The following is a 14,006-nucleotide window of genomic DNA, read 5'->3' on the forward strand; positions in this document are numbered from 1 at the left end:
CTCTAGAGGATCCCCGATGCGCCTTTAAACTTTGTGCAGGATTGGGAAAATCTTCAAAGGCGCATACCTTTTTCCAGAAAAAATATCTCGCCACGCGATGTATTGAAATGCATTTACAGTTATGTCGCGAAATGCTTTGAAATACATTTCGCGACGCTCATGCATTGAATTTCGAGGGCGCGGAAATGCATTTCAATACATATTTTCGCTACATGAATAACCCCATTATGAGCCAAATGTAGATCCCATTAGGTTTCAGAGTCCCATAGTACCAAAAAATCTATAGCTTATTGTTATTTTCTTTTTTGAAGGACAAGACGCAGTGCATTCTTATTATCGTTTTTTTTCTTTTTTCGACAGTTCAAAAAATTTGACCAATTTAAGAAGACCAAGTTTCTTTTTATTTCGTTCGTTTTTACCCATAAATCGCCACTGATTAGTTGTGTTCTTGACGGAAAAGAGACTGTTATTCCTTATTTTTCCCTCTTTTGTTTTCGCTCACATATCTCATTGTCAGTCCGTATAAATATGTACATAATTATATTCCCATGTGCCACTTTGTTATTCGTTGATAAAATTTTTTCAATTAGATACCAACCATACAGGCCAAAATTATAATCATCACTTCTTCAGTTATGAATTCGGATTCAAAAAGTATATCGCAGTTGTCTCATTTGCGCCATCGGTCTGTTGAGTTCTCGACCGCGTAGCTAATCAGGTAGCGTTCTAAATTTTTTGACTTCTCCGTTTTGTATTCGACCTATTAAACCTATTTAAAATTCCACGTCAGAAGCTCATCGTTCCTAAAAAGTCTTATAAATTACATTTGTCCTACCTAAGCCGTGACTCGCCGTATTTGGAAACGCTTCTCAGTCATTATTTCTGGGCTCGGCAGACGGAGCCAGATTTATTTCCCCCTTCTGTTTAACATAATCCTAGTACAATTCTCCTTTTTTTGGCTTTTTTTCCACCCGTTCATTTTCTTTTCATTTCTTTTTTTCGATGTCTTTCAAGCGGGTGGAAGCAGGAAAGAGTCACCAATTTTATGTTGGTTTTCTTTTTTTTGCCATGAACATATATCGTTTTTTATCTATTAGACGCCCAACCAAAACGTCAACTTTAAGCTCATATATCTAGATTCCTGTGAGAGATATCAAATTTTTGTCAACTGACAAAATATTAATGATATTATGATAAACATGTTATTAGTTGACCAAATTTTGATATCTTTTACAGGAATCGAGATAATTGACCTCAAAGTTGACGGCTTGGGTTGACTATTAGAGAAATTACAGTACATAAAAGTCATCCTAACATGCACAAGAATATCCTGAAGTTTCTACCCACAAGGCAATTGCCCACAAGGCAATTTCCCAAGAATATAATAAAATTGGATCGGTTTACGACATAATAGTAGATTTATTATCTTGTGGTCAGAACCTAATAGACATCGGAAGAGACTTTGTAAACCGTCAGCCGTTTTTTTTTGAAGGACAAAATGCTCTCCCTTTCCGTAGATTTGGTTCTCAGAAATTGGCTTTCTTAGATTAGTCAGAATGGCATTTGAAAAAAAAAAGTAAAGCTTATAAATAGCACAAAGTACTTCATAATAGGGTTCGTTAGGAAGGTTTTTTGAATGTTCTTGCGCTTTTCTATTTTGTTTATTTAGCACAAAATATATTGTCAAATTCCTTATGTTAATCCTTAAAAATCAAAATTTTAACAGAGTTTGGAGATTCCGTACTTGCCATCTTCGAAGCATATTAAGTGCGTTCACTTTGAGCTTAATTATCTCGGTTCTTATGAAAGATATAAAAAATTTGCTAACTGATAAAATTTTTATCATAATATGACCAACATTTTATCTGCTGGCCACTTTCTGACATCTCTCATAGAAACCGAGATACGTGAGCTCAAAGTGAACGTATAGGATGCCACATTGTATTCATGATCATCCACCTCGTTGCCCTATAGTTTGTATGACTATGTTTCAATGTTGTTATCTTATCTGTACACCATCTTTTGTTCTATCGTTGCTTATCTAGACACATATCGTCTGTCTCGCAATACATTTTTGTATCTCCTCTCTTGCGAATGTTTGTAGTCCTTCGGAGGACTCCCTTCTTTCTCGTTCACATTTTGAGCCCTAAAATTTAGAAATCCAATGGCTTCTACCGTACCCATTTTCTTCGTTCCCACTTCATTCCATTTCAACCGCCTCACATATCTCCAAACCTTTTAATTTCCTTTTCTTCTCCTTCTGTCAAAAGAAGAAAAAATAAATCGCATCTTTGCCAGTGTCTGACTCTTCGCGGAGCCATCACATTCCCTTCTAAGCCATGCCCCTTTATTCTCCTCTTTTCACTTTTTTGACACTCCCTGGGCGGAAAAAAAGACTCGATAATATTATGTTCCCCATGTCTTGGAGACCCCGCAATTTTAGGAGGACAAATAATTTTGGGACGAAGAGAAGCCTTTTTTTAACTTTGGAGCATTTTGAGCATGAGCTTTGGACGCAAGCGTGTACCACGTTTTTGTAATAGAACTCCAAACGGTCAGCTTCGAACTCAATTATCCTCTCAAAGATGTGAAAAATGGACAACTGATTAATTGTTTATCATAATTTCAAAAATATTTTATCAGTTGACATATTCCTGATTTCTTTGAGAGGAACCGAGATAAATTGAGTCAAATTTGACAGTGGGGAGGTCCATCCTTATTTGGTGGGGATTGGGGAAATGTGCCCAACGTTTGCCCATTAACTAATTATTAGTTTTCAAACTGTTGTATTGCTCATTACTTCTGAAACTTTCTGGTTATGACCATGCTTCTGCCTGCCCTTCTTATTTTTTATGCAGCTTCTCCTTCCTCTTTACCGTATCCCTGATTAAGATTTCTCAGAATTTTCCCTTCGTCTTTCAAGGTGTCGTCCAACATGGTCAAGTCTCCAGAAGCCATCGAAAGTGGGTCAAATTCAAAATACCGTAATTTTTCTAATAGAAGCGCATTCAAACCGACCACTTTGAGATAATTAACTCGATTACTGTAAAAGACATTAAAAATTTGTCAATTGATAAATTGGCGATCATGTTATCAGCTATATTTTTTTAGTTAACGAAATTTTGATATCTTTCACAAGAACTTAGATAATTGGGCTAAAAGATGATGGCGGGTTTAATCACGATTTAAAATGTTGCTTTTTCAGATGACTATCTCAAAAAAGAGCTCGAAAGAGTCACAAAGGAATATCTGAAATTCGCAAGTACCTGGCAAACAGAGAACGATCGATTGAGTGAGTTTCAATAATATCATTGAAATTCATAATTATGTTTTTTCAGAGTTAGAAGCGAAAGAAAAAACGACAGCTCTGGAAGACCTGCATCAGAAAATGCAGGCCATGTCGTTGGAGTTGGCCAAGGTTTTGAGTATGTTTGAGACAGTTTTATTCGAAAAAAAGTGCATTTCCAGTAGAGAATAATGCTCTGCGAATAGAAAACGCACAACTTTTGGAGGATGTGGTGGTGGAAGAGGCGATGGAAGAGGAGGAACAATATGAGGATGGGGAGGAAGGTGAAGGGTATGAAGATGAGGAAGAAGAAGAAAAGGAAGATAATGAGCAGGGTCAGTATATGGAAGATGAGCAAGTTGACGGAGCACAAGACGAAGAGGAGGAGGAGGTACCATATGACCCATCGATGCGATATGATTATGGAGATGTGTATCAGTATGATCGGGAGAAAAAACGAGAGGTTCAAGATGAGGAATATGTAGAAGCAGAATACGAAGAGGAGGAAGGAGAAGTCGATGTTGTTAATTAATGTGAAAAATGATTTTTTTTAATGTACGCGGGTAGTAGAAGTGTCATTTTGTAATATAAAAAGTTTTTGTAAGTAATAAATAGAAATGTAACATTGTATAATTAATTTTTTTTGTAAAATTTGCTTTTTGTGAAGATTTCTGTGAAATAAAGTATTATTATTTTGAGCATTCTGAATTGCAGTATCGATCGATAAGATGTAAAGAAAAGTATTTTTCAGCTGATTCTGACCATTTTCAGGAATCTGAAGCTCGGCTGTTAAGTTTCGGATCACTTTGAACTTTTTTGAAATTCTCAGTTTTTCAGCTGTTTGCTGATTTCTGAAAGATGTTTTTCACGTTTTCAGTACAAAGACATACCAAAAAATCTCCGGTTCTTCTTTTTTACGGATTTTGGTCAGATTTTGGTCAGAAGCGGGCCACTGGCAGCAATGGGATTTTCATTCCGGTTTCCGGAAAAATATTTTTGTCCGGATTGCTAACATATTTGTTAATTTGCAAGAATTCTCAGACTTTTTGGGACTTTCGCGACTAAAAATGCAAACGATATGTGTCTTTAGAACTTTTCTGTCCATTTGAAGAACTCAAAATTCCGGATTCCGGGTTTTTTTTCATTCCGGATTCCGTGAAATTTTTATTTGTCCGGATTCCGGATTCCGAGAAAATCATTTTATTCCGGATTCCGGATTCCGGATTACGTTTCTCAAAAAAATCCACACCGGACATCTCTGGTGTTAAGAGGTCGGAAGCTGGCCGGTAGTTTGCCGGATCTTGGTCGGCTTCCCACAATGTCTTTGCCGGAATTTGACCAAGCTCCGGCCAAAAGTGGTCGGCAACGCCTGAGATAGAAGGCGATTTTCAGAAATATCTTTTTTTCAGCTCGAGAATCTTTGCATATGGTTTTGCAGTAAATTTTAAGTATTTCAGACTTTCAGATTTCTTGGAACAAAACGTGTTTCCTGAAAAGCTAAAAATGTCACATTTTTAGAATGCTGTTAATAAAAATAAGCTATTGGAAATGAGCAACCAATTATTATCACCAAGCAGAAATCAAATCACATTTTTAACAACAGTAGGTTTTATTTAACCGAGAAGAATTCCGATTTTTTAAACTCTTCCCATGCTTCAACTTTTGCTATCTCCGCCAGTTTTTCTGACATTTTGTAAATTGTTTATCACAATATCAAAAACATTTCATCCGTCGACACATTTCTGATATCTTTCACAGGAGCCAAGAAAAATTAGCTCTAAATAAACGTTTGAGTGCCCTTCTATTACAGGCTAACACGATATATGGATGTCGTTCTATTGAAAAAATTCGGCATCTTCTAGGCTCTCATTTTTCTGACATCTCATTGGCATTTAACAAATATATACAGTACCCCTTTTTCCATTTCCGTTACCACCCACGTCATTCATCACATCCCCCACACACATCCACCAACGACATTCATCTTCCGACGTCTTCTCCTTCTCCAGAAAAATGCGATTGCATTTGTTTTACGACCCGGACTCTTTGGATTAGTTAGCTTTCTTTTTGGTTAGTCCACGTTTTATTGCTTCTTCGTTCCCGTTTTCCGTTTTTTTTTAGCTTGTCCGGAAGGCAGAAAACAGAAGAAAGAAGTTTGGCGATTTGTCATTTTATGCTCTAACACCTAGCAACCCGAAAACGAAAATTGTGAATTTTGTCTGAAGATTTCTGAAAGGCAAACAACGACATCGTTATAAAAAATTGAGAGAAACTTTTTTTTTAATTTCGAAATTTCAGAAAACCTGTAATAATCGAAGCAAAAAATGCCTGATCTAAGAAGTAAGACCCTTTAGCAATTCATATTCCAGTCTTCCTTTTTTCAGCCACGGCACAACGGCTGGAAGACGTCACTGCACAAGCATCGTATTGGAAGGGAAAGTTGAGAATCATTGAGAAGCAAATGAGAAAATTGGAAAAAGAGACAAAAGGTAGAGATTCTAAAATCTAAAAAACTAGGTCATGACCTAGAAAGTTTGAAAAATAGGTCATACCTAGATTAATAGGTTAGAAATCTAAAAAGTCAGCTCATTTTTTTCAGAAGAAATCAGTCAAGTCCAAGTGGAAACGAAGCAGAAGGAGATGGTTTGGAATGGTTGTTTTAGAAATTTTCCTTTTAGAAATTTTACCTTTCGTTCCAGCTGAATCCGACAGTTTACGACGTCAAATCGAGCAATTGACTCATCAGCTGATTCAAGCCACCGCTGATAAAAAGGAGCTTCAGAAGAGACTTGGTGACGTCCGAATTGTATTTTTTCAGAACAAATATATTTACAGATGTCAATCAGCAAGCTTTCCGCCACATGAATATAGTTCTTCGCCATAACTTGACAACTTCTCAAGGTGGTTTTACAGATTTTGAGCTCAATTATCTCGGTTCCTTCAAAAGATATCAAAAAATGTTCAACTGATAAATTGTTTATCATAAATCACTTATATTTTATCAGTTGACAGATTTTTGATATCTTTTATAGGAACCGAGATAATTGAGCTCTGCAAGTGGGCTTCTATGAGAGTAAATACGATATTCTGACTTTTCAGAGGTTTGTAAAACCAACAACGAGATAATTGGTGCACTCATAAAACAATTTGAAGCTGGGAATCAAACGGGAGAAGGAGCAAGTGGTGGAGCAACTGGAAAATGAAGAATTGGAGCATGTGCTAATTATAATGTCATCGATAATCTGTTTATGATTTTGTGGTCCTGATAGCACCAGACATAAAAACTGTAATTGAAAATGAATCCATACAAGTGTATTACACATTGTTCCGTAAAATAACAAAAACCAGATTCAAATTACCTAAAATAGAAGTGACCAACTTTGAGCTCAATTATCTCAGTCATCTCAGTGTATTTAAGGTATCAAAAATGTGTCAATTGATAAAATGTCTGTGATATTATGATGAACAATTTATTAGTTGACAACTTTTATCTTTGACAGAAACTGAGATAAATTGGATCAACATTAATAGTTCAGATGCTTTGTATTTATATTATTTCATGTGATACCAATCTCTTTTTCTCTTTCCCTCTCGCTACTCTGATATGTGAGAAAAAACAAAAAATTTACATGAACCAAAGCAAACAAACGGTTTCTCGTTCCCTGGCCCTCACTTTATATTGTCATCATCATTTTTTTTCTGGTGTTTCTATCGATTTGCTATTGCTCACGCTTAATTTCAGTCAAGCTATGGACCAAGCTGGTCGAATCCAAGGTATGTGAAATAAGGTCACTAGATTTAATTCCTTATCACTTTAGAATTGGAGATCGAGCTTTGAGAAATGGACGCCGCTGTGAGAACCTTGATTGAGCAGAGGGAAATGGCGCGCCAGGAGAGAAATATAACTCAATGTAAGTTTCACAAAATTACCGAAAGACCTGTAATAGAAGGGTCACTTCACTTTAAACTTAGTGCCAAGTTATCACGGTTCCTGCTAAAGATATGAAAAAGTTGTCAACTGATAAATTGTTGATCATAAAATCATCAATATTTTGTCATCTGAAACATTTTCGATATCTCTTATAAGAGCCGAGATGATTGAGCTCAAAACTGACAGTGTGGGGAAAAGTCTTTGTGCATAAAAAACTCGTTGTAACCTTCTTCTAAGTGATCGGAGCTTTCTGAAACTTTCCAGGCAGATTACTCTATTGCTGAAAATTAAGAATCACTTTGATTTTTAGAATTATCATTTTTAGCTTTCCCGCTAGGATCAGAAGAGTGGTTGATTACACAATGATTGAGGCACAAAGCTTTTTTCAAGTTTAATCTCGTCAATCTTTCTTACTGGTCATGGCGGGTCTTTGAAACATTGATTTTTAAAAACTATGAGTCCTGTTTACAATGTTCATAAAACATGAGACTGTATGGTTCGATAATCAATGAAACAGGATGCGTTCAAACTTACATAGGTAGTTTGAAAAATCTGTTGTTTTGACAAAAAAATTCTCAAAGCGGCAGGAATTCGAGAGGAATTTTCCTAGAATTAGGAAAATGGTATTTTACGATAGGGTAAAAAGAGCTGGCCAGAATGATACAATGTTTTGCTTATCTGTCTCATTCACAAAAGAAAAAATAAAGTTTTTCGAACTTTTGAACGGTCAGCGGAAAACCATGACTGATCAGTAGGTACTGATCGGAGTTGACGAAGTACCATGTTTTTCGAAAACAACAGTTTATTTTCATTTTTAAAACATAGTGTGAACGCTCCTACTAATCTCTGTTCGGCCATAAGCCATGCTGGAGAAAATTAAGAGGAAGTTGCGTGCCAACATTACCTTGGGAAATTACTTTATTCGTTTGAAACCTATGATGGTTAAGCAAATTTTGTAAAATCTGCGTTGTGAAATAGGGCATCAAATGTGAATTCGAATGATATATGGATTCATCAAGCTAGTCACTTAACCAGAGCGATATTGAAGCGAAAACTTAATTTTCATCACGTTTGAGAAACCGATTGCTGCTCCGTGCAAGAAAATTCTACACGAGAGTTGTTTTGTTTTTCAAGAACTACAGTTTTTCAAGAACTACAGTTTTTGTAGTTCACAATAAAATATATTCCCAAAGAATTTTCCTTTCTGTTTACTCACAGCCTACCCTCAAACTCAAAAAACCGTCCAAATAAAAGTAGAAATTCTGAGGTGCCGAATTCAAATTGTTATAACTTTTGAATAGGTCATGAGATTTTTTCAAAATTTGACAGATATATTCAAATAGTCTTTTAGTATCAACTGCAAATTGTTTGGGTACTGTATGACAACGAGCAATATGGATAATTTTGCTTCAAATTTATGCACAAAGACTTTTGCCGCACCTTTTGCTCTACAATGTTAAATTCAATTTTTCAGTGGAGAACAAAAGACTTACAATTGAGCGGGATCGTTTGGAATTGGGTCAGATACAGCTACCAGCCACTGTGGTGGAACTAATGGCGGCCAACGCGCGGCTTTGTAGGTTTTTTTAAAGTGTAGATTTATATAGAAAATGTAGTTTTTCAGTGCAAGAACGTCGTGCTAAGGATCAAAGACTACTTAAATTCGAAGGTGGGATTACTTGAAAATTTGAAAATTTAGCATATAACTTTTTAGCTGCTGTCCAGCATTATCAGGCCCGAGAGCAACAAGGAAATGTTCCAGGAGAACAAAATCCAGGAAACCGAAACTGAATATTTTGTTGTACTTGCTTTATGGTTAATAAAGTTTCATTGTTAATATTTCTTACTTGCTCAGTTGACCTCTTTTTTACTGAAAACCTGGAAAACCATGTGTCTTTCAGAAATCGACAAAAAGCTGAGAGCTAGTGATTTTTGAAACATTCTGTAAATGCAAAGTTTTCAATCTAGGTCTGTTGTACACCCACCAAGATTTTCAAAGTTATCGGAAACTTGACAGCCGAGTTCTAGCCTCCTGAAAATGGTAAAAATGGCCAACAATAAACGAAAAATTACGTTTTTGTATAGCTTTTTGCCCGACACGTATGTCTATCTCAAGAACCCATCCAAGCACTTCATCTTCGTCAATTTTTTACTTTTGTGTCTTCGTCATCGCGAGTCAAAGCACAAGAACCTCGAATTCGCAAAAAAAGAAGCTCCGCCCACATGTAACCACACCACTCACTGCTTTTTTGCGCGAGTTCGTCATTTTTTCGCACACGCGCCTTTTGCTTGCTCTTTCTTGAGCACAAACAACATACTGATTTTCCTTTTTTTTCAGTTTTTTCGTTACTGAATAGCTCGGCACATCGCTGTACACAGAGTTACCGTAAAGGCTCCCTACCTACTTTAAGCTCAATTATCTCGGCCCCTATAAGAATTATCAAAAGCCTGCTAACTAATAAAATATTGGTGATATTATGACAAAAATTTCATCAGTGGTTAGATTTTTGATACCTCTTATATGAACCGAGATAATTGGGTTCAAAGTGAGTGTAGGCTTGGTGGTTGGCTTGGGAGTGAGGTTGGTGAGGTCTATGGTGTGGCGTTTATGTGTTAGAAAATTTAATGTCGGAATCCTTGATCTTCTTTTTCATTAAAAAACTTAAATGTACCTTCTAACACAATTCATTTTTTCAGAATGTTCCTTTATGCATACGGAGGAAATGGAGGTTACGGTGGTGGTGGGGATCGCTTTGGAGGTCGTCGCGATGTGGCCTTTGAGGCCCAATAACAAGGTAAGAAACCCACCCAATATTTTCGCTTTGAGCTCAGTTACCTCGCTTCCTTCCAAAGAGAGAAAAACATTTAACTGATAAATTGTTTATCATACCATCACCTACATTTTCATAGTAGACAGATTTTTTATAACTCTTATAGGAACCGAGATAATTAACCTCTAAATGAGTGGGCTTCTAACAGAGCCCAACGTCATGTATATTTAGTCTCAGCTCTTTTGCTGGAGCTGAGACAAACTCATGCACGACTTGAGATGCTTCTCGCATTAACCAGGCACAAAGATGAGCGACTCGAAGGTCTTGAGGGTAGGTGCAGTAGTTCCTTTCGTTCCTTTCGTTCCCTAGAAAATTTTTCCAGCTGAAAACGAGAATCTCGTTAGTGAGGTGGTCGAATTAAAGGCAATGATTCATAAACAAAGAGCTCAGGTTGAAATTGCGGAAGCCATAAGCGAGCAGCTCAGTGAGTTTTTAGCCTAGATTTTTTCATTTTGAGAAAATAGTTTCAGAGGATGAGCTCAAATTTGTCCAAAGAGAGAAGGAAGCGCTTCAAAGTAAGGTGACACATTGATTAAAATGAAATGACGATTAAATTTTTCAGAAGCCAAAGATGAAGAAATCGCCGAGCTCATGGAGAAGCTTCAGGAGGAGGCGGCTGGAGCAGTGGACACGGAGAATGGAGCCAAGAAGGTTCCAGGAGGTGTCAAAGAAGACTCCGATGCAGAGAGTGGCAAAGCTGCAAAAACTGAGGAAAATGAAATCAAGGAAGAGGAAGGCAATATCGATGGATTGAAGATCAAAGCAGATGGAGAAGGAGGCAAGGAAGAGAATGCCAAGATTGAGGATGATGTTCCAGAAGGAGACAAAGCAGCAGAACTCAAGGCAGAGAAAGCCAAGGTAGATTGTGTGGACGCAGAAGACAAGAAAGTATCTACAGAAGATTTATTTGTATGATACCATAGCTTCCTCCCAACCTAAACTTCACAATGACACCTTGTGTTAGTGTACTTTCTTAACTTTTTAGTGCATTCTTTTTTCTTTTTTCTCTCTACATAAGCAAATTTTCATTGAAACTGTCCCACATCTCATGATCATATGACCTTCCTTTTCCCTGCTACGTATACATCTTCCAGACACCATTCCCCTCTTTCACCTCGAAAAAATTATTCTCAAGGTCACTACTTCTCCTTGCTTGTTCCCCCAGCCTCTTGTTCCTTCTGCCACTTTCTCTTCAAAACTCTCTTTACTAAAGAAACCGTCCCGCCTGCTCTCTCCGTAGATCATAATCTCTAAAAGCTCTTCTGTGTCCCTATTACTTGAATTTATGAATAAAGTTGTTACACTTTAATTAGGCTAATAAAAGAATTACGATTTCGGCAAACATTTTGTGGTGTATGCTGTCCTTTTGGCGCCAATAACCATGAGGGGTATATGGGAAAGCGGACAAGGGCAGCTATCTGTCTCTGTGTCTACTCTCTCCATAAATCAAAGTGTGTTTTTTCTTATGCATGCTCTTCTTTGTCATCATCGTTTGCAAGTACGCTCTTCCGAAGTCTCGGTGGTAATGTAAAGGTTTTGAAATGACACATCAGTCATGAGGCGTTCTAAATTGTCCTCTTGTCTCGACATGTTTTGTTCCTCGTTGTATCTTCTCTTGTCAGAAATTTGCCTGTTTTTTGACGAAACATTGTTAAAGAACTACAGTAATCTTTGCAAGAAGCCCATATCAATAATTCTCAGCTAGACCCATGTTTTCTTCTGTTTCGAATAGGCGCATGTGGGTACTCACTTTTGACCCAGCAGCCTATGCTTAGCTTATTGATTTATTTCGAAATATCGTCATGCTGCTAAAACACACAGATTTTGCGTCACTTTCTTGTAACACTATTTCTTTTCAGAAGTTGGTGGTACCTTTCTCTTCTTGCGGTTTCGTGCAATGTGCCCAGACAAAGGTAATTTAAAAGATAACGAGTTGCAAGTCATAAAACGATGATATTTCAGATGTCGAGCCAGCGACTGCGCTAAAATTGGCGCGCGCTGAGATCAAAGATCTCCAACGCGAGCTAGCCGTCCGCAAAGGTGAGTTAAGTCTTCAATTTGTACTTTTATCGAAGGATTTTTTCCAGAGAAGCACTTGGAAGCTGAGCAGGTGATCCGCAATTTGCGTGATGAGATGCGCAAACAGGGTAAGTCAATTTTGAACCCAGCTATCTCGATTGCTGGGCAGGATATCGAAAAGTTGTCAACTAATAAAATGCTGGTGATGATATGATCAACATTTTGTTAGTTGACACATTTTTTATATCTTGCATAGGAACATAGATAATTGACCTTAAATGGTGGACTCCATTTATAGCTTAGGTTTGATCAAAAACTTCATTTTTCAGAGATCAGTGCCAATCAAAAGATTGCGGATGCCTCGGCTGAAATTGAGCATCTTCAAGAGAAACTCGGTAAGTTTTAACAATTTTTCTTATCACAAGATCTCTAAAAAAGTGGCACGTTGCCCGTCCACTTTGAGCCAATTTGGTTCGGTTCCCGTGAAAGATATGAACAATCTGTCAACTAACAAAATGCTTCTGAAATTATGATAAGCAATTTATCAAACAAAAACTTTTCCATATCTTTGCAGGAACCGAGATATATTATCTTGAAGTTACGGTATCCTCATCATTTACAAAATTTCAGAAAAATTGGCGGAGATAGGAAAAGAGGTCGCTGAGGCATGGGAGGAGTTGAAGAAGTCGGATTAACACGAGAGAGAAGGAAAACTTCGACCCAGGTCCGATAGTCGGAGATTGTTATATGTTGTGTGTTGAAACTTTGTGGTTGTTGTGTTCAATAAATAACCATCTGTTGTTAAATATGTGACCTGATTTGTGTTTGATGATAATTGGTTGCTCATTTCCAATGTAATTTTCTTATTAACACTTTTCTTATTAACCTTCTAAAAATAATCTGCCTTTTAGAACACTATTTTTGTTCCTTCTGCTGAGTTACAATGGCTGCTCCACCAACAAACCAAGCTATTCGAGGTAGGCACAGCAACAACCTCGTGTGACTGGGTAATTTATTTTTAGTACTGGTTCCGGTTGGAGAGCTCCATAAAGCGCTCGATGAAATTGGATTGCTGAGAAACCATATTGGATTGTTTGAAAGTGAGTTGATTAGCCAGTGACAGTTGTTTTTCAGTTCCTCGTAGTTTAGGAGAACTTTGGCGCACCCAAGGCGAAGTCAACGGTCTCAGCGCTCAACGCGTTCACGACAATCAGCTCAGTGAGTTCTTCTAGACAAAAAACACTTTAAACATTTTGAAGGTGAGGGGACATTTAAAAATAATTTTCCCCAAAAATTTTCCTTCCTCCGCTTCTTTAACCCTGGAAAAATAGAAATTGAACTTTTTCAGTTGCCCATCTCAACCAACAACTTCAAAACCAGCAGCGTGAGTGTGAACTATCGACTACCAATACTTACTAAAGCCAAATTACAGACACCACCCAGGAGCTTTTTGCAGCTCGTCAAGAGATCAGTCGCCTTCAATTGGAAGCTCAGCCTCTCAGATACCAAGAAAGTGAGTAAAGGAAGAGAGGATCTTCCTTTTTGATATTTGAATCGGAACAATAATAAATAGCGACTTATTTTTTTCAGACTTTACTGAAGCCAGCCAACTGGAGAGCCTCAAGCAGGAGCTGGAAAATGAGAAAAGGAGTCATGGAACACATCTTCAGCTCTTCTGGGAGTATATGAACAGCTCTCACAGTAAGTTTTATAATGATTACTTCAGATGCTATATGTTATTTTCTTGTTTTCAGATGAAATCGAAGAGCTGAAAGCAAAAAACGCTGAGCTGGAGGAACGGCTGGCTAGAGCCGATGGAGCTGCTGGAGCCGATGGAAAATGAAATGAACTTCTAGAAATATGTTGTTTTTTTTTGTTGAATTGAATTGTTGAATTGAATAAACTTTCCATTGTTCTTGAAATTTGTTAGAAAAAATCG

General features: G+C 37.3%; 6 protein-coding genes across 6 annotated transcripts; all 6 read left to right on the top strand.

Moving 5' to 3' along the window:
- Positions 1-2,935: 2,935 nt before the first annotated feature.
- On the top strand, positions 2,936-3,818 carry CBG26184 (the record flags this gene model as incomplete). Its single annotated transcript, XM_045242905.1, has 4 exons — positions 2,936-2,963; positions 3,206-3,292; positions 3,339-3,418; positions 3,726-3,818. The coding sequence occupies 4 exons, from the start codon at positions 2,936-2,938 to the stop codon at positions 3,816-3,818; spliced, it is 288 nt and encodes a 95-aa protein (XP_045100417.1).
- A 1,792-nt stretch (positions 3,819-5,610) lies between these two features.
- On the top strand, positions 5,611-6,170 carry CBG26185 (the record flags this gene model as incomplete). Its single annotated transcript, XM_045242906.1, has 3 exons — positions 5,611-5,626; positions 5,671-5,775; positions 5,986-6,170. 3 exons carry the CDS (start codon positions 5,611-5,613, stop codon positions 6,168-6,170), a joined length of 306 nt encoding a protein of 101 aa, XP_045100418.1.
- Positions 6,171-7,127: 957 nt separating this feature from the next.
- On the top strand, positions 7,128-9,008 carry CBG26186 (the record flags this gene model as incomplete). The annotated part of the gene is made up of 5 exons (XM_045242907.1): positions 7,128-7,139; positions 7,182-7,197; positions 8,692-8,793; positions 8,842-8,886; positions 8,932-9,008. 5 exons carry the CDS (start codon positions 7,128-7,130, stop codon positions 9,006-9,008), a joined length of 252 nt encoding a protein of 83 aa, XP_045100419.1.
- A 1,258-nt stretch (positions 9,009-10,266) lies between these two features.
- On the top strand, positions 10,267-10,963 carry CBG26187 (the record flags this gene model as incomplete). Its single annotated transcript, XM_045242908.1, has 4 exons — positions 10,267-10,318; positions 10,371-10,453; positions 10,506-10,563; positions 10,611-10,963. The coding sequence occupies 4 exons, from the start codon at positions 10,267-10,269 to the stop codon at positions 10,961-10,963; spliced, it is 546 nt and encodes a 181-aa protein (XP_045100420.1).
- A 982-nt stretch (positions 10,964-11,945) lies between these two features.
- Positions 11,946-12,762, top strand: CBG26188 (the record flags this gene model as incomplete). Its single annotated transcript, XM_045242909.1, has 5 exons — positions 11,946-11,961; positions 12,011-12,088; positions 12,136-12,195; positions 12,397-12,462; positions 12,698-12,762. The coding sequence occupies 5 exons, from the start codon at positions 11,946-11,948 to the stop codon at positions 12,760-12,762; spliced, it is 285 nt and encodes a 94-aa protein (XP_045100421.1).
- Positions 12,763-13,010: 248 nt separating this feature from the next.
- Positions 13,011-13,910, top strand: CBG26189 (the record flags this gene model as incomplete). The annotated part of the gene is made up of 7 exons (XM_045242910.1): positions 13,011-13,044; positions 13,090-13,167; positions 13,217-13,285; positions 13,416-13,451; positions 13,500-13,580; positions 13,658-13,768; positions 13,822-13,910. 7 exons carry the CDS (start codon positions 13,011-13,013, stop codon positions 13,908-13,910), a joined length of 498 nt encoding a protein of 165 aa, XP_045100422.1.
- Between the last annotated feature and the right edge of the window lie 96 nt (positions 13,911-14,006).

This window comes from Caenorhabditis briggsae, assembly GCF_000004555.2.
Source record: "Caenorhabditis briggsae complete genome, chrII, whole genome shotgun sequence".
In the NCBI taxonomy this organism is placed as follows: Eukaryota; Metazoa; Nematoda; class Chromadorea; order Rhabditida; family Rhabditidae; genus Caenorhabditis; species Caenorhabditis briggsae.